The 25,343-nt window shown below is 47.0% G+C and overlaps 1 protein-coding gene across 1 annotated transcript in view; it reads left to right on the top strand.

Annotated features, from left to right (window-relative positions):
- The window catches only part of CACNA1I (calcium voltage-gated channel subunit alpha1 I), a 156,662-nt gene extending 133,098 nt beyond the window's left edge, over positions 1 to 23,564 (top strand). Inside the window, exons 18-36 of the mRNA XM_031049972.2 lie at positions 20 to 143; positions 973 to 1,041; positions 1,968 to 2,152; positions 2,488 to 2,614; positions 3,680 to 3,805; positions 4,275 to 4,364; positions 5,359 to 5,551; positions 6,602 to 6,753; positions 8,419 to 8,528; positions 9,126 to 9,259; positions 9,988 to 10,058; positions 12,867 to 12,945; positions 13,519 to 13,640; positions 14,398 to 14,736; positions 15,334 to 15,480; positions 19,371 to 19,487; positions 19,877 to 20,039; positions 20,881 to 21,077; positions 22,863 to 23,564. Coding sequence (XP_030905832.2) covers positions 20 to 143; positions 973 to 1,041; positions 1,968 to 2,152; positions 2,488 to 2,614; positions 3,680 to 3,805; positions 4,275 to 4,364; positions 5,359 to 5,551; positions 6,602 to 6,753; positions 8,419 to 8,528; positions 9,126 to 9,259; positions 9,988 to 10,058; positions 12,867 to 12,945; positions 13,519 to 13,640; positions 14,398 to 14,736; positions 15,334 to 15,480; positions 19,371 to 19,487; positions 19,877 to 20,039; positions 20,881 to 21,077; positions 22,863 to 23,564 — 3,247 coding nt within the window. The remainder of the gene's footprint in view (positions 1 to 19; positions 144 to 972; positions 1,042 to 1,967; positions 2,153 to 2,487; positions 2,615 to 3,679; positions 3,806 to 4,274; positions 4,365 to 5,358; positions 5,552 to 6,601; positions 6,754 to 8,418; positions 8,529 to 9,125; positions 9,260 to 9,987; positions 10,059 to 12,866; positions 12,946 to 13,518; positions 13,641 to 14,397; positions 14,737 to 15,333; positions 15,481 to 19,370; positions 19,488 to 19,876; positions 20,040 to 20,880; positions 21,078 to 22,862) is intronic.
- Positions 23,565 to 25,343: the final 1,779 nt, after the last annotated feature.

Raw genomic sequence — 25,343 nt, 5'->3', positions numbered from 1 at the left:
TACTAGAACTCTTTTGCAGGTTTCGCCTCCTCTGCCAAACGGTCATTGCTCACAAGCTCTTTGACTATGTTGTGCTGGCCTTCATCTTCCTGAACTGCATCACCATTGCCCTGGAGAGACCACAGATAGAACACAGAAGTACGGTGAGCAATGTTTCCTCTAACCAGCTTTTTAGCACAACATTTGACAGAGGTTTGTAAGTGTTCCTGGCATTGTTATGACCTCTGGAAGAGCTTCAGCAATAAAGATCAGCTCCTATTCATCTATTCAAATGCCTAAGTATTAATCATCATATAGTGTGTGCTTCCCCTGCAGGGTTTTATAATAAAGCAACCCACTTTATAATATAGTAATCCTAGTTCCCTCCCTCTTGGACTGTGAGTCCTCCAGGCACCTGCAGTTAAGAGATGCCTGGCCAAAGGGACAGGAACTGGGAACTAAAAGACATAAGTAACTTCCATTCTGCAGGAACGGCATGCCATCATTCATGTATGCTGCTTTTGAGCTATGGCTCAAGATGGATAGCTCAAGCAGGCAAGCAGAGTGGCTTTTTCTGCACATCTTCATTGGCTGACCCCCAGACTCTACTACACTTACACACAATCCAGTGTTCAGTGCCCAGCAACTCTTCAGGAAGGAGTTCCAGGACACTGCAGCAGGTCAGGACTGAGCAGTGCTAGCAGGCAGTGCCTTGAAAACAGATGCTCAGGATGCATTGCAAATCCCATCCACTGTGCTCTTGCAGAGTTGCATAGGATCCTGTCCCAGCTGTGGCACAGGGCTGTTCCAAGGTGTATGAGCTCAAAGCTGACCTTTGCCAAGGCACTGACCTTTACCAAGGGCACATCTCTTATTTCTCCAACTTTGAGACCCTCCCCAGGAGAGCGAAATATATCAAGCTCATTGGAGGGACCTGACAAAGTAACAAGAACTCAAGACACATTTAAGGCCTTTCTCTTTTTTTTTTTCTAGGAGAGAATCTTTCTCACTGTGTCCAACTACATTTTCACAGCAATTTTTGTAGCTGAGATGACACTGAAGGTAAGTTACTGGAGATAGACAGCTCAGAGCCTTTTCCTAGTGTCAGGAACAACATGGTTTGTCTCTGGTCAGCACACTTTAAAAATGTCTCCACTTTTTCAAGTGTACCAGTCCTTCCCTCTGCCTTGGTAAAGGCAGATACTACTTGAAGTTGAGTTCTTTCTTGTTAGGTGTGGAAGGGATGTTTATCCTAGGCTTTAAATCCAAAGGGATCTTAGTATATGGGAGGAATAGCTGGTCTTCAGGCATGGATTTTGTAATGTTGTCAAATGTCCATTTCTGCAAGAATGGGGGAAATAATAATTATATTAATAACATGCTCTTAGTTGAGACAATTATTCAGTAGGTGCCTAAATACATTTCAAAAATGGAGAAAACTTGTTATTCCCCTTTTGTGTTTGGGAAAGAGTCCCAAAACTGGCCACTTGAAATTAAACCCCTAAAATTCATATATGAATTATGGCCACAATTTTCAGAGTATTCATCTTTCCCCAAAACCAGAGATTTCTGTAGCACTTGCTGGTGTTGAGAACTCCCAGGAATCAAACTACCCCCTTCAGAATCAAAGTATGGGTTTTGGTGCTGGATTTTACCTCCTAGGTAATCTCTGATCTGGGAGACTTGTCCCAGGTTTGTGGTACAACAGGGAAAGGTTTTCTGCATGTTCCCTGCAGTGTCCTGTTCCTCAGAGGGGCAAAGGAAAGGTGAGAAGACACCATGGCCCTGTTATTTCTGGAGTTATGTGCCACCACTTTCCCCAAAGACATTTTCTTTCATAGCCTTCCAGGTGAAAGATGAGATGACACTTCAGTGTCATGTGGAGTTGATAACTGTTCTCCATCCTCCCCCTCTTTCTACAGCGGCCCTCTACCAGGGCAACATGGAGAGGAGCCATTTAACCCCCTCTCCTCTCCCTTCTCTTCCAGGTAGTCTCCCTAGGCCTATATTTTGGGGATCAGGCTTATCTCCGCAGCAGCTGGAACATCTTGGATGGCTTCTTGGTCTTCGTGTCTCTCATTGACATTGTGGTCTCAGTGGCCTCTGCTGGCGGTGCCAAAATCCTGGGAGTGCTGCGAGTCCTTCGGCTGCTGCGCACTTTGCGTCCCCTCCGGTCAGAGCCCCACCAAGCCCTGCTCAGCCCCCTTCTTCCCACCAGGCCTCCCCCAGAAGGGTCTCAGAGTCAGCTCCAGCTGTGCCCAGCAAAGGGTGGTCTTTGACAAGCCATAAACCTCAGGGAGGTTCCCCTTATTGCTCTAGCCTTGGAGGTACCTAATCAGACAACCAACCCATGGCACAGAAGAGGCTTTTTAGTCACAGGAGAGTGGTCCCCCTGCTGGGTCACTGGACAGGGAGAAAGGGGTCCACTGCTGCTGCTCAAAATGTTTAGCTTAGGCCAAACATCCCTGCCCTGTCCCTCTGTTATCCCTTCCTGTCCTTCCCTTCCAGAGTCATTAGCCGAGCCCCTGGCCTGAAGCTGGTGGTGGAGACGCTCATTTCTTCCCTCAAGCCCATAGGAAACATTGTCCTCATTTGCTGTGCTTTCTTCATCATCTTTGGCATCCTGGGTGTGCAGGTAGGTTGTTACTGCCTTTTAAACTGCCCCTGTGCCCCTACCATGGCGTGCTGATACCCCCACATTCTACAACAGGCACAGGGAGCCAAGCAGAGCAGGAATACAGGCAAGCTAGGACATGTTCTGCATCTGTCCTCCTCCATGAGCTGTATCCCATCATAATGTCCCTGCAGCCTTTGGCAAGGACATCCAGGCACTCAATGAGTGCAGGCTTTGAAGCTTACACCTGGCTGGAGCTGGATCAGGGTTTGGGTCAGTATTACAGGGAGAGTCCAGGACTGGCAGAGCACAGGGCTCACGAGGCACATCCATGTCATACCACAAGATCGAGCAGCTCAGTACCTGCTTGCATGAGCCCTGCCATCAGTCAGCTCCATTTCTCTCCCTCACTCTGAGACCTAAATCCACCCACAACCTTTTATCTTTTTTTTTTTGTTTAATCCTCTTTATTTTCGGCTGTTGCATTGCAGAGGAGCAAGGGTGTGGGTGTTATTTCCATCTCAGGGAATGCGCTATACTTAGTCTGCTCTGATGCATCTGTACAAATGCACAATCCAGTACCTTCCATATGGGGAAAGGAGCCCTGGGCAGAAGAGCCACAGCAGTGCAGTGCAGCGCAGCTTTGTGAAAAAAAAGGTATCTGAGAAGCAGGGGATGTTTTTTTCAGGTTCTTTACCCTCAGATGAGATCTTTTCCCATCAGATCTCTCAGTAACTGGGAAGCAGAGAAGGAAGATTACTCTTGGGGACTGAATATATTTGTGGCTCTAATTGCACCCCAAAAGGCTGCACTAAAGGCTGCCAGATGGTAAGGGTTTACAATCACTGCTAGCCTGAGACAGTGGAGGAGGCTGAAAAGCCAGGTGTGGGTTTATGAGGGTGACCCTGGCTCCTTAGCAATGTTTGAGCTTTGCTTTGTGTTGCGCTGGTGGTCCCCCCTACCTGTCATGCTCCATGTGGCTTGCAGCCCTGCAGCCAACTCAACATCTTGGGAGCCTCTGCACATCCCAGGTAGCATGGAGAACCCTGTGGGGAAAGGGTTTAATGGGTCTCTCCTCTGCTGCAGCTCTTCAAAGGGAAGTTCTACCACTGCCTGGGAGTCGACATCAGGAACATCACCAACCGGTCCGACTGTGTGGCCGCTAACTACAAGTGGGTTCACCACAAATATAACTTTGACAACCTGGGACAGGTGAGTGTGCCCACAACCCCCATCTCTGATGGGAACCCAGCATAGAATTTGTTTCCTTCTACATCCTTGGGGCGCAGATGCAGTGCCTGGGAAACCTGATCCCTGAGTGGTGGTCATTAAGCATGGATATCCATGCAGAAGCTGTGTCACTAGTGGATTGGAATCAGGATGATGCTTACAAGTTGAGTGGAAAAGTGGTGGCAGCAGAGAGCTTCATTTTCTTTTTTCTTCCTGCTGTGAAGCAGATGTTCTTCACAACCTTTCTCCTATGGCGGGTCTGGCTGCACATGGCTTCCTGTCCCCCCTCCTTTTCCTCCATGGGGGAAGAAGCAGTTTTTGATGTGTGCAGAGACACAGACAGGAAGAATATTTCAACACAGTGTGTGTTAGAGTGTAAACCCATGATTTTTTTTTTTTCCAGCCTGACAGATGCACCTGCTCCACATCTGCTTTTCTTTGTATGTTGCAGGCTCTGATGTCCCTCTTTGTTCTGGCTTCCAAGGATGGCTGGGTCAATATTATGTATAACGGACTAGATGCTGTGGCTGTTGACCAGCAGGTACGAAAGCTTCCTTGTGAAAGGACCTTCTTTCACTTTCCTCAGACAGAAGCATGCTTTAATGTCCTGCTTCTGACACCTCCCTCAAAGCAGGAGTCCCTTTCATGGCCCTTCTGAATCTTTTGCTCACTGATTTGCAAGGGGTCAGGGTCATGCCTGGCTCATGCTGGGAAGTGCAGCTGTGGCTGTGCAAGTGTGTATTTGTGGTAATTCTCACCTTCTACTGAGTTTTAATCTCACAGCAAGCCCTTATCTATTTGTAATGACTGAGCAAGGATGTCATGTGCCTTTTCGGGCATGTTGGCTCTCTTGTGGTCCACAGATGGTTATTTAATACCCTGTAAAGCAGGGACTATTGGGCTGATGCCCACTGCATCTCTGTTCCTCTATAGTGTCCAGTGTAGGCACCTGCCATGGGGTGCAGTACCACAGGCTTGAACCTCAGGAATGATGCTCCATTTACCTCTGAACCTCTGCATAAGGTGCACCACTGTTGGCTTTGTAGGCTTTTCTCCCCAAAGTCAGGGCCTCCTTTATCTCCAAGACTGCATGACATTCTGTTCCAGTTTCATTGCCATTTTGGTCGTGCATGAATGTGGTCTCGAGCCGAATTTGCCTCACATTTGTCCTTGAGCCAAATGTGTTCCCAGTGCCTGGGCCACCCATTTTACCACATACTGGTAAAGGTTGTATCCTTTACACACATACTTATGTACTCAATCTACAATTAAGCTTGTGTCTGAATTACGGGTGACTGCAGAAACGGCTGCACAGATGGGACCTGGACTCCCTCTCGTTCAGTCGTCAGCTGATGCCAAAATCCAGTCAGCCAATCACAAGCTGCCTTGCCTGTTGCCCCAGCTCTTCCCAGCCCACTGCCCTGATTTCCATAGTTCCTCCCCAGCAGCTAATTACCATGGCAGGTCCCATTCCCATAATTTCCATAGTCACATACCCAACCAATTAACCGCCTCTGTTCTCCCTCCTCCTCCAGCCTGTGACCAACAACAACCCCTGGATGCTCCTCTACTTCATATCCTTCCTCCTCATTGTCAGCTTCTTTGTGCTCAACATGTTTGTGGGGGTGGTGGTGGAGAATTTCCACAAGTGCCGGCAGCACCAAGAGGCTGAGGAAGCACGCCGTCGGGAAGAGAAGCGCCTGCGCCGCCTGGAGAAGAAGCGAAGGAGTAAGGCACAGCCTAAGTGTTTGGTTGGTTCGTAGGCCAAGGTTTTCTAAGAAAAACCTTCTCCTCTTCTTTTTCTTTCACAATGGACTGGTCTCCAAATTGCATCGCTTGTGCCATGCTCTCAGCCTTCCTCCCCCTGCCACTGCTGTGTCACTACGCACCTCACCCAGGCGGTTTGGGGAAGAGGGGTGTCTGACAGTGCTGGGACTCTGGGGAAGCTGCTGGCATTTTAACATCCTGCCCCTTGTGAGATAACATGTACCAAAAATACCCCTGTGTGCATGCTGACATGCACTGTCAAAATAGGACATACATGCAGTGGTACACCTCCTGGGCTTTGGATAGTCCCACCTGGGCTTCTGCACAACCCAGATGGTGTTTGGGGGAAGATCTGGACAGACCATCCTTTGTGTTTAACCTCAAATATAAAGAAGAGGTGTTTTGTTCCTGGCTCTTTCTGTCAGTGTTGTAGTGTCACTCCTTGGGTCCCAGACCCACTGTGGTGAAGCAAGCCCTCTTCATAGTGTTTCCATGCTCTTCTGTATTACCTTCAGACAAAAACTGCAAAAACATACTTGCCCCTGGAAATCATCCTTACTACCCCAAAACTGATAGTTTTCTTCCATTCACAGCCTGTGGGCATACTTTCCCTTCCTCTGCTTCAGTTTTTCCCTCTCCTTGTGAGAACCTGGGGCCTTTCCTGGAACCATCTGCTCCCTTTTGTCATTTGTGATCTTAATTTGTCAAGACATGAAATGCTGATTTAGCACCATTCCCACAAACATAGACTAACAGATTTTCCTTCTAGCATTCCTTTCCTTGTCTTTTTTCAACTTCTTTTTCCCCACTTCTACTTTTTTCTTTTTTTTCCACTTTTTCCCTCCTTCCTGTGTCCCCTTTTACCTATCCTTTTCTGTTCTTTCTCTATCCCACCTTTATTCCCTTTGCTTTCAACACCTATTACCACTCTTATGCCTGCTCCCTCCTCAGTGTTTCTCTCTTTCTTCCAATTTCTTCCTAACTCTACCCATCTCCCTCTTTCCACTGAAGAGGCGCAGCGTTTGCCGTACTATGCTACCTACTGCCCCATACGCCTCCTTATTCATTCGGTCTGCACCAGCCACTATCTGGACATCTTCATCACTTTCATCATCTGCCTCAACGTGGTCACTATGTCCTTGGAGCACTACAACCAACCTGTGGTGAGTGAGATCATGGAGATAAGCCCTGCCTCTAGTTATTATGTTGTTTTGCAACTGCTGATAACCACCAGCATAGGTAGGTCACTTGAGTGCCTCTAAAAAATACTGTTCAGAGTTGCAGGATTTAATCTAGTAGGTCAAGTTCTGTGAAGAGTTTCATATGTATCCACAAAGATAGCCCTTATTCAGACACTTGTTACCCATTAAAATTAACAGTAAGAAGGCATCTAAGCAAGAGTCAGGCCCCTAGAAAGCATGGTGCAATTAAGTCTCTGTGCTTTATATTCTATCAGTGGAATATGTGGGTCATCCAAATTTAGCTGCCTGGTCTGCTTTTTCTGTTCCCTGGATTCTAACAGGAGGAGTGATGGAAGCAGCAGTGTCCTGGGAGCTCCAGGTTTTGCATCAGATTTCCAAATGTTGGTCCAATTTGCCTACCATATGGCCTGAGCTGAGGGTACTAGGGTGGCTGGTTGCATGTCATGAGATGAGACGTCTTCACCAAGCCACCTTTGTTCCATAAGAGAAGCTGCAGGGCCGAAGTGCTGAGCAGAGCTTCTTTCAGCTGCAGGGTGTGATTCCTAGTAAAGAACCTTGAAGGCCAAATAAATTTTGTACTTTTTGGCTGGGGAAGACCATGTACCTCCCAGTGTTCCTGGCAAAGGTACAGATGCCTTTGATGGAAAAAGAATGTATTCTGTACATGTCAAAGGAGATTTCTGCCTCAGTATGTAGACAAACTATTCATCATGATATCTGTCCAGTGGTATTTAGGCTTTTGCTTCAGGAGACCCTTGGTTTAGGTGATAATTCTTGTGTGTGAGCAGGTGATGTCCAAGGTACTTCAGGCTTTGATCAAGAACTGAATCATTCAAATCCACTGCCAGGCTCCTCAGTTTCTTGCCCATCTTGCCCAACTGCCCAGCTTTTATCTTGCCTTTGATGGTGCTCAGTTTTCCTGTGCAGGAGCTCTTATCCGTTACCTGTTGTCATCCTCACATCAGGCTTCTGTTCCTGAATAAGTCACTCCATTACTGCTCAGCTCTTTTCTGTGGAATGCAGGTCCAGCCATGCTAGCCTGCTGTCAATCTCTGCTAAAGAATCTTCCCAAAGCACTTTGAACCCTTCTAGTACAAAGTGCCACCAAATGTTGCCCACTGTTCACACTGGTCCTTGGTGGTGGAGAAGGGGCAGCACATAAAAGAACCAGAAGCTAAGAGATAGGACATATACCTGCCCCAGATCGAGGCACAGAGGGTTTTCCTCCCATCAGAGATGACATGTACCCACAACTGGAGTAATCTTTGTGCCTCACTCCTGGTTGATAGCTATGCCAGTGCTGTTAACATGGTGTCATCCAGTTGGCATGAACTAATGGCAGAAGATGCTGATGGTACTTGGTGGATTCCTCTGGCAATAGCTTCTTCCTCCCTGTTATGCTGAGCTGTACAGGAGAAAGGAGCAAGAACAGATCCTGAGAACATGGGGCAGAGGAGACAGCTGGCAGTTGCTCTTAGTTGGCAAACTTCACATTCAAATAGGTGGGAGGCATGGGGCAGCTTCCCCACCTCCTAATGAATTCCTGGCACTCAAGAGAGTCCCCCCAGAAGTTATGTGCTTCATGTTGCTTTTGCCTTATTCTTTTCCCTTTCTTTCTGTTGGCAGTCCCTGGAGACCGCCCTAAAGTACTGCAACTACCTGTTCACCACTGTTTTTGTCTTCGAGGCAGTCCTCAAGCTAGTGGCCTTTGGTCTGAGGCGATTCTTCAAAGACAGGTGAGCAGAGGCTTATGTCAGCTGTGGCTGTGGGACAACTGGGTTTGGGGTGGCTTTGAGGATGGAGCCCTATCTGGAGTGTGAATTGGAAGCAGTGCCCTGACTGCCTCTCAGTTCTGCACAGCGTGGACCTAGCATAAGCCTACATGAGCTGCATTGCCTAGACGATAGTAAGTGTTGTCCAAAAGTTGCCTTTTGGTTGACACCTGCTTCTTAGGCTAGAAAGCAAAGGAGGTGGAGTTAGAGCCATTTTTTCCTGAGCTTGAAGCAAACTGGGAGCATGCTGAAGCAGAACGTATATAAGGAGCTGATTCGGGGTAGTAAGGCTGTAAAAAGCTGAGCCCGTTAGTCAAAGCATAGCACCATAGTAACACAGCTCCATGCTTTCAGATCAGGCTGGCTTGCCTCTGGCTGCTCATGGGGTGTGCAAAGTGAATCTCTGTTTGTCTATAAAAGCCTGTATAGGCTGACTCAGAGTGGGGCATTGAACTCATGCGTAAAGAAATATTTAGGCTGAAATGGAGACAATTCACTTTCTTTTTTAGAGAAATGGAAAAGCTCCATCTTCCTTTATTCTCTTAATTTTTCTTTCTTAAGGTGGAACCAGCTAGATCTGGCCATTGTGCTGCTATCTGTCATGGGCATCACATTGGAAGAGATTGAAATCAATGCTGCTCTCCCAATTAACCCCACTATCATCCGGATCATGAGGGTGCTGCGTATCGCACGGGGTGAGAAAGACACTGGCCACAGGCAGGGGTGTAGGTGGCTGTGGAGTGGGACTTGGTGCCATGACTCATGGAGCAGTGGCTATAGAGTCAGGGCTTGCCCTGTCTCTAGCCTTTGGAGGGAGGCAGGCAGGGGATGTGACAAAGGACTGCCTAGAGGCTAAGGCTTTCTGATTTCCCTTAGCCAGGCACTTAGAGGCAGTGGTTTTAACAGGACTTGAATGACCAGGAGGGTGAGGAGATCACGTGAGAGCTGAACTTTCCCTGTTATTCTTTTAGGGGGCAAGTATGGAAGTGGTGTTTGGAGAAGGGGTCACTAGGCATGTTGAAGTTTGTTCAGGGAGGGGACAGAATCTTCCTGGTGGTGGTAAAGGTGTGCTAAGCTGCCTTAACAGTTGATAGCTGGTAAAGAGAAAGTGATGAAATCAGAGCAGAGGGAGAACTGTGTGATACATATTTCTGGGAGAAAGAGGGCTCTTGTCCAGACTGTGGGTAAAGCAAAAGAAACACAATAGGCATGGGTGGAAGAAACATCAATGAGTAAGAAAGAGGTGGACTGGAGGAGAAAGAACCACCAGGACTGTAGAGTCAAAAGAAGGGAGAAAGGGGCTAAGGGGTACAATCAACTTGTTCTAGGGCAAGGGAAGACAGTGTGCTATTAGTAAGTCAAACAAAGGATGGATCTCCTGAGCTCAGTTTGAGTGACACTTGCCATGTGCTTATTGTGGCAGTCCTGAAGCTACTGAAGATGGCCACAGGCATGCGAGCACTGCTGGATACAGTTGTTCAAGCCCTGCCACAGGTAAAACAGACCAGCTCTCCTGAAGACTCCTGTTTTCTGCACCCTTCTTCAAAAGGCTTGATTCTTGTGGAGGCTCAGAGATGGTGTCTACTGTGTCATGCAGGCAACTACCTGAAGGTTGTTTGTCAAAGTTTTCATGCTGTTCATAGAGATACATCTCTCTTTAGATAGTGTTGTCCAGGTTATCATGTCAAACACAGGGGTACAGATCACCTCCCATATCTGTTCTCCAGTGGGTGAATGACATAAGGCTTGCTTCCTGGTTAAGAGCAGATTTTGTTTTTCCCATCATATGTAGCTAGTGTCTAACTGCTTGTGGCTAGTCCCCAGCCTCTCTTTCTCCTCTCCATAAAAAGGGAAGAGTGACTGGCAGCCATTTCAGGAGGAAAAGATGTCTTTGTGTTCCTGCCTCTCTCTCCCTTTTCCGCATGTGCTCCCGCTCCTTCCCTCTCTTTCATTCGCACTCCTGTCACTCCTTTTCTTAGCCCATGCCTCTGCCTTTCTACTTTCTTCCTTTATCCTCCTGGATCCCTTTGTGTTTCTGAGCCTCTCATGTATGAGAAAAAGTGACGCTCTCTGTTGTGGCTCACGCAGCCGGCAGTTAAGTGTCTACTGCAAGACAGCTAGGCAGAAGGATTTCATGAGCTGTGAGCGGCAGCTGTTCCCGAATGAGATGCTGACATGGTGCTTTACACAGGCTTCAAGCCCACTGTGAGATCCTCTGTGATGGATGAACAGCCAGGGAAACTGGTCCCCTTCCTTCTGCATCCTTGAGAGAGAATTGTTAAGCAAGGAGTAATGGTACCAAGTGGATCTACTGATTATACATCAGACCATTCCCCTGGCAGACTCCAAGCAAACAGCTATATTACATGATACCAAAATGCACGAGCATTTGTCAGTTGATTTATCAGCTAATGTGCCAGTCTCAAGGAGTGATGCAGAGCTGAGAATCAATCTGAAAACAGCATGAGGAGTTACCCAAGGAGTTTACTTCTGATGTTGGTGACAATAAATGTCAATCTGAGTTAGACAAATCTTGTGGTGCAAAGGCAAGGGGAAACCACTGTAATCTTTTATGGATCTGAGCTCTCATCTCCCATGTCTTTTATTACACAATAATAATTTGTGGTTTTGTCTAAAAATAATAATTACATAATTCATATGCGGGATATATAATAATACCATCATTCAGGATAGCTGGAAACTGAGATATACTGGGCAATGAAGGAACAGGAGATTAAGGGTGTTCTTACAGCAGGCAGCTTTGGGCCAGTAATGTTTATTAGTTCTGTCAGTGCAGCTCCTTTGCACCTGGCTCTTTTCTGTTCCAGGAGCCACAAAAGCTGATTTTTCTGGCGAGGATGTGTAACTCAAGCAGGTCTGGAGTCTGGAGCAGGTCTCCAGATCCAGCATCTGCATGTCTGTGACATGTTTATTCTGCAACCCAGATAAACGCATACAGATAATAAGAGCTGGCTTGCCATTGGTAAGAGGATTTTGCAGTATATTGCACTTAAATGATGAGACCCAACTTCTACCTCCAAAATACAGCAAATGAAGAAAAAAGGAGAAAATGTTCATATCCCTGTCATGAAGATGGAGAAACTGAGCCATCAGGCAGTGAAGGGTTTTGCTCAGGATGGCAAAAAGCACACCTGGGACCTCAGATTAAGCCTCTGAGACCTGCTCTGGTTCTAGACTGAGTCCTTTATCTTTCTCCTGAATTTGGATGGCACAGCAGCTGAAATGACTAAATTAGACTCCTGAAGTGGATGATCCTAACACAGGCACAATGACTACATGCATTCAGACAATGACAAGACGCTGTTCAGTTTTTCAAAGTCACCCATATGCCTCTTAGGTCCTCCATTTTTCTCTGCCTTCTATTGCTCCACCAACAGTGTACTAACCATTACTGCCATTTCCTGTTACTGTTCAGCCTAGCTCCTGCAAAACCCCCTCCTGCTGCCCCACATGCTGAGAGGCAGGAGATTCAGAGGCAAGCAGTGATTTGGGAGAGTGAGGACCTGGGAACAGTGCCATATTGCTGGTGATACTGCTGCCTTTATGTACCACAAAGCAGCAATCCTTGCTTTGTGGGGGAGGTTTACAAACAGCAGCTGTTGGAAGCCCAGAAATCAGGCTTTGACCTATTATTCATGAGATGCAAAAGAAGCTCTGCTTTGTGATTCCTCCAGTCTCCTCTCTTCTCTTCTCCACACATTTCAAGAGTGCCTCTTTACCCTTCTTCCTTTGCACCTCCCTACTCCTTTTACAAGCCCTGCTGTAACCTCCACACATACCTGGTGCCTTGCCCCACCATGCTCTGCCCAGTTCATAGCAGGAGCTGGTGTATCTGTGTCACTGTCTCTTTGGAGCACTTCTGTTGCACTTTTCACATGAGCATAACTTCAAGGGACTTAGGCAGTTTTGGTGGAGCATGTAGCACTGCAGGCCATGTATGTATGCTGTAATCTGTAGCTTGTCCTTCACTCAGATAGACTGGCTTCACCTTCTGTGCCCCTGCACCAATGTGCTTGTCTTCACCTGGCCCAGATACTGCACACTTTAGTCAGCCCTGGCCAGCTTGTGCTGGAGTGGAGGCAGCTGGGAAAAGAGCATCCTTCAAGTCCAGTTGCAACTGATGCCATCACTGGTGATTTCCCAAGTGCTGAGAAATTGTTTGGCTGAATTTTGTACACTGGCAGTTTGCTGCTGTTCTCTTCAAGCTTTGAAAGATAAAAACACTTGCCTGTACAGATGAAACAGACTTTGGGGTAGGCTGACTGTGCCATTTGCTTTCAGGTGGGAAACCTGGGACTCCTTTTCATGCTCCTCTTTTTCATCTACGCTGCTCTAGGAGTGGAGCTCTTTGGAAAACTGGGTAAGTCTCAAGCAGACTGTGTTCCAGTGTTAGCTACAGGCCTGCTGGGAAGCTAAAGTTTCTCAAAATCAGTACTCATTCAATAAAGGCACTGAACTACCTGGTGGCCTTTATTCTCCCTTGTGTGTAATTGATGTAAAACAAATTTCCCTCTAAATAGTTATTGGCCTAACAAAACAAAGGCAGTGTCTGGCTTCTCTTGCATTCTTAAACTTTTGCTTTTTCTGCACTGCCTGCCTTGATATTGCCTTCAAGAGTACAGGAAAAACTCAGGGAAAGTTTATTTACATCTCTTGCCATGGAGCATAGATCAAGAAAAAAAAAGGCAGTACAATGACACACCGGGAGAATACCCCTGAGCAACTGAGTTACACTGTCTGGTATCCTGGGGCTGGACCATCAGAGATTTTCTTGTATTGCTGTGCAAAACCCAACTGTTGGGCAGGGTGCTGATGACATTATCTGAGGTCCCCAGGCTGTGAGAATCCTGAATTCCCCTTCCCCAGTTCCTGCTATTGATCTTGGAGCTGGCAGTGTGTCCTCCCCTGATAGCTGCTATCCCCTTCCTTTCAGTATGCAATGATGAGAACCCCTGTGAGGGCATGAGCCGTCATGCCACCTTTGAGAACTTCGGGATGGCCTTCCTCACACTCTTCCAAGTGTCCACAGGTGACAACTGGAATGGAATCATGAAGGTAACTGAGCCTCAGGGATGTGGATGTCCTTACTGTGGGGAAGGATAAATTTTGACATGTGCTCTGTTCAGCAGTGCTTGGGCTAGAAAAGGGAAAGAGCATAGAAGCTGGGTTGCTAGATAAGGTCCTGCTTGCACCAGGATCTCCCTCCCCACCATGGTATCTCAGATCTTGGGCTCACCTAGTCCTCTAGCCAGTCATTTGGCTGAGAATAGTGCAAATTCTTCTTAGAAGGAATAAAAAGGCTGGCCAGGCTAAGAGGGAACATCCACTCTCATAAGGCCTATTACCAAAGCTGAATGTAGATGCAGTGAACCTGGGGCCCATCTGCAGAGCTACTGGGGCAATCCAAAATAAGAACTTACTTCCTTCAAAGGACATACAGAGAGGAAAGTTCTTTGGACAAATTCGGTGCTTTTGGGTCTGGATGAGAGAAGGCAATACCAGATGGCTCATTTTTGTTCTTGTTCACATGTGTGGGGTTACAGTAGCAGCAACGTGATGTGATGCTCTGGAAGTAGTTTGCTCTGTACACATTTGGACGTGTTTACTCTGAAGCAGAAAACACATGGTCAGATAGTATCCTAGTTTCTTTGAAGACCTTATGATTCAGAGGGTGTGGGATGATAGGAAAGCTCACCTTGTTCTTTCCATGGACATCAGTGTTTTTTTGGCAGAAGGAGCAGCCAAGTTTGTATTCTTACGTTAGTCCTTCCTTCCTTCCATCATTCCCTCTCAAACCCAACTTCCCCTCAAGGATACTTTGCGTGACTGCAGCCACGACGACCGGAGCTGCCTCAGCAACCTGCAGTTCATCTCCCCACTGTACTTTGTCAGCTTTGTGCTCACAGCCCAGTTTGTCCTCATCAATGTGGTGGTAGCTGTGCTCATGAAACATCTTGATGACAGCAACAAGGAAGCCCAGGAGGACGCAGAGATGGATGCTGAGATTGAGCTGGAATTTACACATGGGCTGTGCTCCCGCAAGTCAGGCTCCTCAAATTCAGGACAGGGAAAAGGAGCAGGAACAGGAGGAGGCGGTGGGAAAACAGATCCTGAAGGACATCTGTGCATGAGGTGTTACTCCCCAGCACAGGTAAGTAAACCTTTGAGCTTACCAACTAGACTGTAGAAGTAGCTGTGGGGAGAAGCTAGGCAGCCTAGATGACTGAAGGGTTAGCAGAAGCAGATAGATAGGTTTGCTTTCAGTAGTAGACTTTTGAGTGGTAGCATCATGTGGGGACAAGGCTGTGACAGCAGTGGGTCCTGTTTATTGTCAACATGGTGTAGGAACCTGAGGGCCAGCAGAGGAGGAATGGAGCAGATCAGCTAAAGGTGTGTTAGGAGCAAATTTGAGAGGGGAGCTCAGGAGAAGAGAGCAGGAGAAATGTCAGATCAAGAGTGAGGCTCTCCAGCAGAGCTGGAGAGGAGGCGTGAGCAGTGCTGTGGTGCACTGACAGTGAGTGAAGACAGTCCCTCCTTCCTTTTTTTTGCATTGAACTCTGGCACCTTTGCACACCTTAAGGAGCAAATGATTCCCCAGTGACCCTGTGCAGGTACCTGCAGAACAAGGTGCTGTTCCAGATGAGTCAGGGTGGAGAACCCAGCCCCAAATTCACATGAAACTTTGAAGCAAAAAGCTCAGCATTCTTAAAATGATCTCTCCCATCCTCCCCCCTTTCTTGTCCCCTAGGAGAACTTATGGCTGGACAGTGTCTCTTTAATTATTAAGGACTCCTTCGACGGGGAGTTAATGATCATCGATAACCTATCGGGCTCCGTCTTCCATCATTACTCCTCGCCGGCCATGTGCGAGAAGTGTAACCATGACAAGCAAGAGGTAACCTGCGTGCGAGGATGCGTGAGGGGACTGTCCCCCCAAGACCTGCATACCCACACCTACATGCCCGCAGGTCATCTGATGTGTGGTCCTGGCTGTAGATTGTGTAGACAGAGAGCTTGTTGACCTGTGTTTGTCATCTGTCATGAACTGCTGATACTGCCTCTAGCACAGGCCTGCCCTCCTTAGCCACAGGGGAATGTTTGATGTGGTGGAGAGGTGAGATGTGACAGGACACAGGAGTCAGGAGGGACTGGTTAGCTGTAGAGAAGCGACTATGAAGGCATCCTGGCAGCTCTTGTTGTGTTCTATTCAGCAAGAAAAGCAGAGGTTCAAGCTCCTATTGAATGAAGGAGTGAAAGGATCTCACCCCAGTGACAGCACTTGGAGGCAATTCAGTGGAAGTCTTCATTTTAAACATGTGCTAGCTTATTCCCTGTTGAGGTCAATGAATTAAGCACATGCTTAAATGCCTTGTTGAAGAGTCACCGTCTGTGCGCAAGAATTGGTGTGTGGTGAAAACCAGTTCATTAGTTTGAGTGAAAACTAAATAAAAATGGTCCCATTGAGGAAGTTTGAGAGTCTCTTCTGATGTAGAACCTGTTAGCTGACAAATGAGTTGTTGCTAAAAGCAGGACACCAAATGGCTTGGACTTGTGTTCCTAAAGGTAGTAAGTGTTTGGAAAACTACTTCCTAAGCAATTGGTGTTTTCTGGTTCTGAAATTTTTAGAGCAAAGTAGTCTGGGAGAAGTTAGGTGAGTAGCAGAATTCATTTTGGTTTTGCAATAATTTTATTGTATTTAAGTCCATGATTTTTGCTCATCTGACAGTAAATCAGTACATCAGTGGCAATCTGCCTCCTTCCCCATAGCTAACTTGATATGCTGCTATTGCTTTTGAAGAAGCCAGGAAACTTGGAAAAGAGCTCTCATTGGCAGATTATTCTGTCCATGTTTGAAGAAAACAATATTTTCTTTGGCTTCAGATGCCTAGTTCTGATGCTCTATCTTTTTTCAGCCTTTCAGCTATCTGCTTGTCCCTTTGAAAGCGTCAAATGGAGAATATTGCTGCAGTTTATCTGTATTGCAACACTTCACAAATGGATGCTGCATTTAAGAAGCCAAATAACTAGGTTTCAATTAACTGCAATTGCCACCACTTTCCTTAGGTTTAGCAATTGGTGCTCCACCTTCGCAGAAAATCAGGTCTTCTAAGACACTCCACAATAATGACTCCCAAGTTAAGTCATTTGCAACTAATTTGCTGCCTTTGAAAACCTTTCACATAGTCTTCAGCACCCTGCCTAGGAGTTAAGACAACAACAGATTTTCCTACCTTCCCAGCAAGGAAACTAGACAGCCCCCACAGCCACAGTGAAGACTTTAACAGAATAATTACAACCAAAGAATTATTCTTAGATCATATTTCCCACTGGCTGTTATAGAGCCATAAATTATTTTCCAAAACTGATACTTCAACACATCTAAGATGTGGAATTGAGAAGAAATTATCTGTATCTGCATGAATAACTGTAGTGTAAAACAGATGTTTCTGATCATGTATTTCATTTCTGATTGTATGAATAAAAACTGCAGCTCTGGATTTTAAGTCATGGTTGATTACAACTTTTTCTTCATGTTTCATAGTATAAAAAACATTAGGGAAATTCCAATAGGAAATCTCTACATGGAGTCACAGCTAGGCTAAACTAGTCTCAGAACTAAAACCAGCAGTGCACATAGTTACTGAATTAGAGTGTTCTCTGGTATGTCAGCATATCTGAATGTGCATTATACACACAGACAGAATTTTACTATCTCAGAAGCAATCAACAGCAAGTTGTAGAGGCAAATCAGTTTTTATGCAGTCCTATTCAGTGCATGTGTGTTCCAATTAAATAGTGTGCTTGCTGCCTGCTGAATCACTCTGGTGACAAAAAACACACATTGGCCAAAAAAGTTCACTCCCATTTCGCTTGTACTTTAAACCATCAAGAATGCTGAGCACAGTGGATGGACACAACATTAAACATTCTTCAGCAGGGAAGCTATAACAACTAAACATCTTTTTTTCATGCCACTAACCTCTTTTCTTGTCATCACTATTCTTTCACTCTTGGGCTATTTGACAGACATCTGTGTATTGGTGGCTGATAGTGAGTTTAGCCAGTGTTAGGAGTTTGTCAGTGAGTGAACCGTGTTTCCATACATGTAGTTTATTTGTCCATGGCTTAGTTGATTGTGGTTTTTTGTGTAGATCCCAGGGTGGCCAGGATTTGTAAACAACTGGTTCAGTGAAGAACAGACTATTCTGGCTTTTGTTGAAACCCTTTTTTATGGGTGGAGAAGGTAGTTGCAGATGTTACCACGTTTCACACTGGTGTCTCTACAAGCACAGCTGTAAGGCTGTTCCGGTGTAACAAGCACTTAGGAGAGCAATGGATGAATATGCACCCTAAGTGGGACTTGGTGAAGACTGCGTTTCTCTATGCAAGCAGTTGTTAACTGGTGGCTGTTTCATGTAATTCACATAACTTTGTTTGGCTCCCCAGTGTGCCCATTCTCTGAGAAGCAGTTGTTGCCTTTGGGCTCTCTTCACAGCACCATGTTCCTGTGTCAGAATAATATCCCAAATAAGGATGTCATTTGTGCCCTTTATTTAGATCCAGATCTGTTTCTCCATCCGTTCAGTCAACATGCATTATTCCTCAAATGGAGATCTTTTCCCTCTTCCATCTCTGGCATTGGCACAAGCCACTAAACTCCCAACTCGAACGAGTCATCTCTCCAAACTTTCCACCTGCTCTTATAGCACAAAAGCAGTACCCGCCTCTTGCAAACACAAAGACAAGGAAGAATGAGATAAATAGCCAGGAAGCAGGCTGTCCTGACTGAGACAACCTCGAATATAGCTCTTGAGAGTCAGGTGCTGGTGGTGGGAACTGCTGGGACAGAAAGCCAAGCACAGGAGGGACAGAGCAGCTGCTTACGCTACTAGAAAAATAGATATGCTTTTCAGGCATTGTGGGAAAAAGATGTCAGGTAGAGGGGAAGTGAAAGCTTGCAAGAAAGAGGATGGGAGAGGAGCACATGTGGTGTTAAAGAGGCCAAAGGATCAAACAAGGTCAGGCATAAGACTGGAGCAGAGCTGAGGCTCAAGTCTGAGAAAGATGCAGTGGTCAGATTTGGTTTCAGAAAGCAAGACAGCATGACTGTGCAGGAGGGGTGAGTTTAAGGGTAGAAATCAGGATGGGAGATGGTGTTAGCTGAGCTCTTGGGTAGGTTAGAGGTGAGGAAGACACAGGGAGCTGGAGGGTGATGAAGGTAAGAGAATATGAAAAGCATGATACTGGCATGGACTGCAAGAGGCATGACTATCCCTGGAATGAAAAGAACCTTTATGTTTAAGCAGGGCCATCCATGGCATCTTCAGAGAGGGGTCCCACTTCTCATCCCTCAGCAGAGCAGGCTGCCTTGTCACCTGCCTGAGGGAGCCCTCTTCCTGCCTGGCTTTAGTTGCAGGGCCTCGTGCCAGCCGTATTGCTGGGACAGACACAAGATGACTCCTTCCAATTCTAGCACTAGAGAAGCATGGACTGGTGGTGGACTGCTTGCAGATCATATGTTCCACTTTCCCTAAAAAGTGGATTTTCCTGCCCAGCCCAGATTTGGGTTAGGCAGTACCTGATGTATATAACATATACATACATGTATACATGTGTGTGTATATATAGAAAATATACAAAGATGTATTTATGTATGTGTGTTAGGAATATAACCTAAAATTGATCTCAGGTCTACAGGCTCTCACTTATCCACCATAAACAATGTGACTGCTTGAAATGTTAATGCCAGACACAACCTGTGACAGCTGCTTTCCCTTCCTGCAGGTCCAGCTGGCTGAAATGGAAGCATTGTCTCTCAACTCGGACAAGTCCTCTTCCATCCTTCTAGGAGATGAGTCAGACAATCGCAGCACTTCTCAGCTGAGCCCTAAGGACACCAAGGTTAGCCTCAGGCAGTCACGGGGATATTGCACTATGCGCTATATTTCTGACCATGCTCATTTGAAGTTCTCTGTATTCATCGAAGTGTGCCTGCTGAGGAATATAAATTCTGGTCACTTTTCAAGAGCTTCTCCATAAAGACATGTTGTGGAGAAACATTTGAGGAGAAAAAAATTATTTATGTTCTTAAGAGTTGTCTTCACTACTGTCAGTAACGTCCTCTGAATGAACCTAAATATGGGGGATCTGTTCTGGGAAGCTAAGCACCTCAGCTAGCTCAAAGGATCAGCCTAGAGCTAGGTTTTCAGAATCCTTCCTGAGCCTTTGACAAGTCTGCTTTGTTGTCCACCATTAAGTGTCACAATGCTTTGTCCTCACATTTTTTCCAGCAGGATGGCCAGGACAGCCCTGATTCCAATGGGGTAGGCAACGTGGGGGAATGCCTGCTGCCATTATCCAGTGCAGATGGTTCTACAAACCCAGGCCTGTGTGAAATTGAGAAAGCTCCTTTCAACTCAGTCCAGTCTTGGCTAAAGAATGAAAGTACCAAAGGTGAGCACAGCTCTGATCGTTCCCCAGCCCTGCTGAAAGTGTGGGTTGGTTCAGCTCATCTGCATTTCTCCTGCCTCTCCCCTGCCAGAAATTGAGCTAATGTGACATGGGGTTACACTAACCAGGAATTAGCTTTCGGTTTGCCAGTCTCCAGGAATGGGGTGAGGAGTAGTTCCTTCTTTTTCTACTAGATCTTATATCCTCCCTCAGACTTTCCCATGTGAAGTGTCATGAAATGGCTGATTCCCATTCACAGTAGTGCACCTATGCACAGTCAGAGAAGAGTGGGGACAGACTCTTCTGACACGTCAAGTGGATGAACTGTGCTCACTTGACATGGTAAAACATTGCTGTGCCCTGAGACCAGGTTCCTCTTAGTGGAGGTGTTCCACTTCTGTCCTAGAACACTCTTTGGCCTCTGTTGGTTCCAGGTTCCCCAGATTACTAGTTTATACATCTCAATTCATCCCTTGCCTTGCAGGGTCTGGGATGTAAGTCCTCTAGCAGTGATACATAGTGGAATCAAGGCCTTAAAGCTCAATATTTCTCTGTAAGAGCAGCAACAGAAGAGGCAAGCTGAGCTGTTGCCTTATGGCTGTGAGCTGTGTTAAATCTTCCAGGTCTGGTGTAGGTTTTGGTCCTTGCATAGAAAGTGGGACCCATGGAGTGAACACTAGACTGAAGCTTCTCAGCCAGGAATGTGTGTTACTGAAATCCTCCAGACACTGCACTTGTAGGACTTGTGGCAATGTGGGCACCAAATCAAATTGGAGGACTCTTCAACTTAATTTTTTTCTTTCTGTTTCTGTTCTCCCCCACATTTATTTTGGTGCTTTGTCAGTCCCTCCCAGCCCCTTCTCTGCAGGTGCATCTTGCCCAATGTTACCAGTACCACCAGAATTTTTCCACCCAGCTATCTCTGCCAACCAGACAGGGCCTGAAAAAGTCTCGTGTCCACACAGCCTTCCTAAGATCTCTCTGCAAGGCTCCTGGGCATCACTGAGATCTCCGAGTGTGAACTGTTCACTTCTTCATCAGGTGAGGGCTTCCACTTCCCTCTGCTAGAAAAGGTTGATAATCACAGCACACCCAAATAGAGGGGGCTGAACAGAGAGGAAGGAGAGGAAGAAGAGAAGCAGCTGCAGTCGTGGGCTGGCCAACCTGGATCTAATCTGTTGGAGGAGCACAGTGGACTGCAGAGTGCAGGATGATTAGGGAAGAGAGAGGGTTATACAGCAAGGGGATGTTGTATAGCTCTCACCACCTGAAATTGTATATTCTTCTGCTTTGCATCAAAAAGGAGTTTGACAGCTGCGGCCCCACATGAAGACAAAATCACATCACCTTTTAGCTCTCTCCTGGGTCCCCTGCACTATGTGTGCTGCAGACACCTGCATGCACAGCAGCTGCAGTGTGAGTGAGGGAGATGACAGCCTCTTAGTGCCGTGACTCCAGATCACACTTTGGTTGGAGCAGGCTTCTCCCCACCTGCCTCCTCCACAGATCTTCAGGCCACATCCACACACCACATCCTTGTGTTTGCTATTTTCCCCAGCCCTCTTAGCTCTTACATCCCAGAAAACTGCTATCTCTTTCTAAAAAGGCAGCTATTTCTTGCTAACGACAGAGAAGAATAAAAGTGTTTAGGGAAGACTGAGTGTCTCTGAAGAGCAGAGGAGCAGAGATGAAAGTCCAATAGAGATCCCTGATACTGTTAATAGACAATACTCCAGGAACAATTCCCATTTGAGGAGTACAGGGACAGTCTATTCCAGACAAACTAAACAATACATTTAAAGGATGTTATCCAGTTCTATGCGACAGACACTGTTGGCACAATACAAATGTGTATAAATTCACCAACAATAAATTTAAGCTTCAAGCTGAGACCCCTGAGCTGTTGTGGTGTTGAAATTTCTGACACGAGAAGAGAAAGGGCTCTGGAGCTGGTGTATCACTAGGGCAAAAGTACTGACCTGTTGTAAAGGAGAAATTGCTACACTTCTGTTTATGTGATACAGACTGTATTGAATAGCTATGGTTCAGGAGACTGCTCCCAGTCCTATGTGCGTCATTCCCAATGCTGTGTCCCAGTGATGATCTCTCAGTGCATACCAGTTTCCTAGGAGCAACTGAAATACAGTTTAACTGACCTTTGACACAAGGAAATAAAGAATGCTTGGACCCCACTTTTCTGCCATTAACAGCATCATTGACATTAGTGCTGGTCAGAACCATGAGGCCTCTTTTCTCTCCTGAAATATTGCTGGCTTTTTAATGAGAGGAAGTCTATTTACAAAGCCTGAGGTCTGTGTACAGAAATCCCCTGTCTTTCTGCCAGCTTTGATGTGTCCACAGCCTGTGTGGCAGGATCCACAGGGAAGCCAGGAGCAAGGACCCACAGGAAACCTTAGCTCTGCTGCCCTCTGGACCCCCTGTGGTCCCAGGCAGCCTAGCAGCAGGGGCTGCAGAACTTACAGATGCAGTACTCCTTCCCTTTGGTAGAGCATTTCACATGGAAGGGGAAGATTCATCTCGGAGCAGGATGAAATCACAGCTCAAAGTATTGAAACCTTTCTCCTGCTCCAGAAGGGAATTCTCTGGGCATGCTGCAGAGCTGGTGCTTTACAGCATTGGTCAGGTAGTTTATAGGTGCCCTCCCCAGCAGAGGAAAGTGAGAGAGGAATTGGATTTTTTCCCCTTTTTCTGTGGTTTATTTTCATTTAAAAATATAAATAAAATAATAATAATAATAATAAAAAGGGCAAAGTCTCTTTGCCCATATCTTTCCTGAGAACTATGATTTGCACTCATTCTCCCCAGGCCCCCGAGAGCGACACCTCCCTGGACAGCCACAGCAGCAGCTCCGCCGGCAGCCTGCAGACCACACTGGAGGACAGCCTCAACCTCAGCGACTCTCCCCAGTGCACCCTGGACCTCCCGGTGGCTCTGTGCCCCGTGCCAGCTGCCACCAGTCAAAGGCCCCTGGCAGCCCCCCTCTCCCCTGCCTCCCGCCACCGGAGCCTGCGGGGCCGGGGGCTCTTCAGCCTGCGAAGCATCTGCCGCCACCAGCGCAGCCACAGCAGCGGCGGGAGCACGAGCCCCGGCTGCACCCACCACGACTCCATGGACCCCTCGGATGAGGAGGGGGTGGGCAGCAGCCTGCGGGGGGGTGGCAACAACAGCGAGCCCTCGGAGACCCTCAGCAGCCTCTCGCTGACCTCCCTGTTCTCGCCCCCACCACCGGGGCTGACGCTGGTGAAGAAGTGCAGCAGCACCAGCAGCCTTCATGCCAGCCTCTCGCCCCGCCGTCCCGCTGCCCACCACACCAAGCCCTTCTACACTGTTGACCCTCGAGGCTTCCTCTCAATGCCCTCCTGGGTGACGGACTTCTGCAAGGACACCCCTTTGCCTGGAGAAGGAGAGGAGCCGGATGGCCCTGGCAGACTGGGCACGGGGAACCGTGGTTCTCCGCTCTCATCTGAGCTGGAGCTGGGTGATGGAGTCAGCAAGAGGAACAGATGAGGGTCCCTGGGGCGCAGGGAGGGAGTGTTCAGCAGCCGACATGGGGAAGCATGTTTCACTGGCTTCTCCCCAACAGCAATTCCAAAGGATTTGCAAGAAAAAGAACCAGGCAAACAAAAATATATAAATATATATATATACATAAATATATATATATATAGAATAAATACTCTGGTACCGTACCTCAGAGGCGTGGGAGAGTGCAAGCAATACGGGAACAGTCCTGCCTGAGGGCAAGACCTGGACCATCACTGCAGAGACTATAGTGACAAGAAAAGGCCATGGGGCTGGTAAGGGACAGAACCCTCCAGCCAGGTGACTGCTGCATGGCAGCTGTTTAGTTATATACATATACATATAGAGAGAGATCGATTTATTTATTTTTTTTACTGAGAGATTATGAATTTTGGAAAGTGCTAAGGAGGAACAAGCAAATTGGGGCTGAAGGAGGTGCTATGCCAAACAGGGAGGGTTGGGGTGAAGGGAAAGAAAGCAGTGTGGAATAGCAAGGGAAGAGCATCTGGAGTTTGCCTTGCCTGTTTCTGGGAACTTCCTCACTGTCCATGCTTCCATTTCAAACATTAAAATCCATGGGCCAGATCTTCAGGTCAGGCATAAATTGGCAAAACGTGATTGTGCGCTCCTGTTGGTGTAAAGCAGCAGAGCTCTGGCTTGAGGTGGGTTCATGCTGATTTACAGCAGGTGAAAATCTGGCCCCGGCAGCAGGGAAAAGCAAACAGCCATGGAGCACGGGAAACGTTTTGAGGTGAAAAGCCTTGCTTTGAAGGGAATGTGTGAACACAGCGGGTATGCTCGTGGGAGGACGGAATGGAGGCTACATGGCATATTTGTGTTGTTGCTTTGCTGGTTTTTGTCTTTTTCGTTTTCCAAAGAAAGAAAACTTCTAAGGGAAAAAAAATTGCAAGATACGCAGGGAAATTTGGAGCGGTGGAGGAAGGGAGGAAGGGGATGGAGAGGTAAAAAGGGGAGAGGAAACTGATTTTTTTTCCCCTTTCATTTGCAGTAATTGTGATATTTTATTTTAGAAGCCCAAAGGTGCAAAAATAATCTCTAGAGAAACTTATCTGTTATTTTTCTATCTATAGCTATATATATATATTAAAAGAAGACAAAACCTAAAATTTAAAATATATAAATAAAAGCAAAGGGGGCTTCAACAACACAAAATGTAGTCAGTCCCCTGGCTGAGGGCTAACCCTGTTCCAAGTCCCAGTGGAAAGACTCCAAAAGAACATCATCAGCTCGGTGGTGTCTCCCCTTCCTCTGCAGCACCACCTTCATCCTTTGGTGTTTTCTTGATTTGTATCAGTGTAGCTGGGACCAAAGTCCTGCTTGGTGCCAACCATGAACATGGAGAGCAAGGAATATTGGTCTCTGTGTGTATGTGTGTGTGCATGCAACTGTAAGGATGTTATGTGTGTTGTGTCCATGCTAACTAGCTCACCAGCTGGAAAGACAGGGAGAGGGAAGAGTTGCAGCTCTCCTTGCCTCTGCCTTGCAGGGCAGTGTGAGTGGGGAGGGCTGTGATGTGGAGGGCAAGGGCAGACCAGCTCCTTGAACCATGACCTGCCTCAGGATCCAGGATTGACTCCAGCAGACACAGTCCTCCGCTGGCGTGGTTGCAGCAAGGCTACATCGCTCCATGCCTTTCCAGCAGTGTGACAGCATTTGTCTCCTTCCTGGCGAGGGCCAGCCTGGATCTACTTCAGCAGCAGCTCTAAGGTTTCATACCCTTCCCAGGCTTGCGGGTGAGTAGGA

Source organism: Melopsittacus undulatus, chromosome 5 (assembly GCF_012275295.1).
Source record: "Melopsittacus undulatus isolate bMelUnd1 chromosome 5, bMelUnd1.mat.Z, whole genome shotgun sequence".
NCBI lineage: Eukaryota > Metazoa > Chordata > Aves > Psittaciformes > Psittaculidae > Melopsittacus > Melopsittacus undulatus.
The sequence above is the reverse complement of the archived record's forward strand: the minus strand, read 5'-3'. Positions and strand labels throughout refer to the sequence as shown.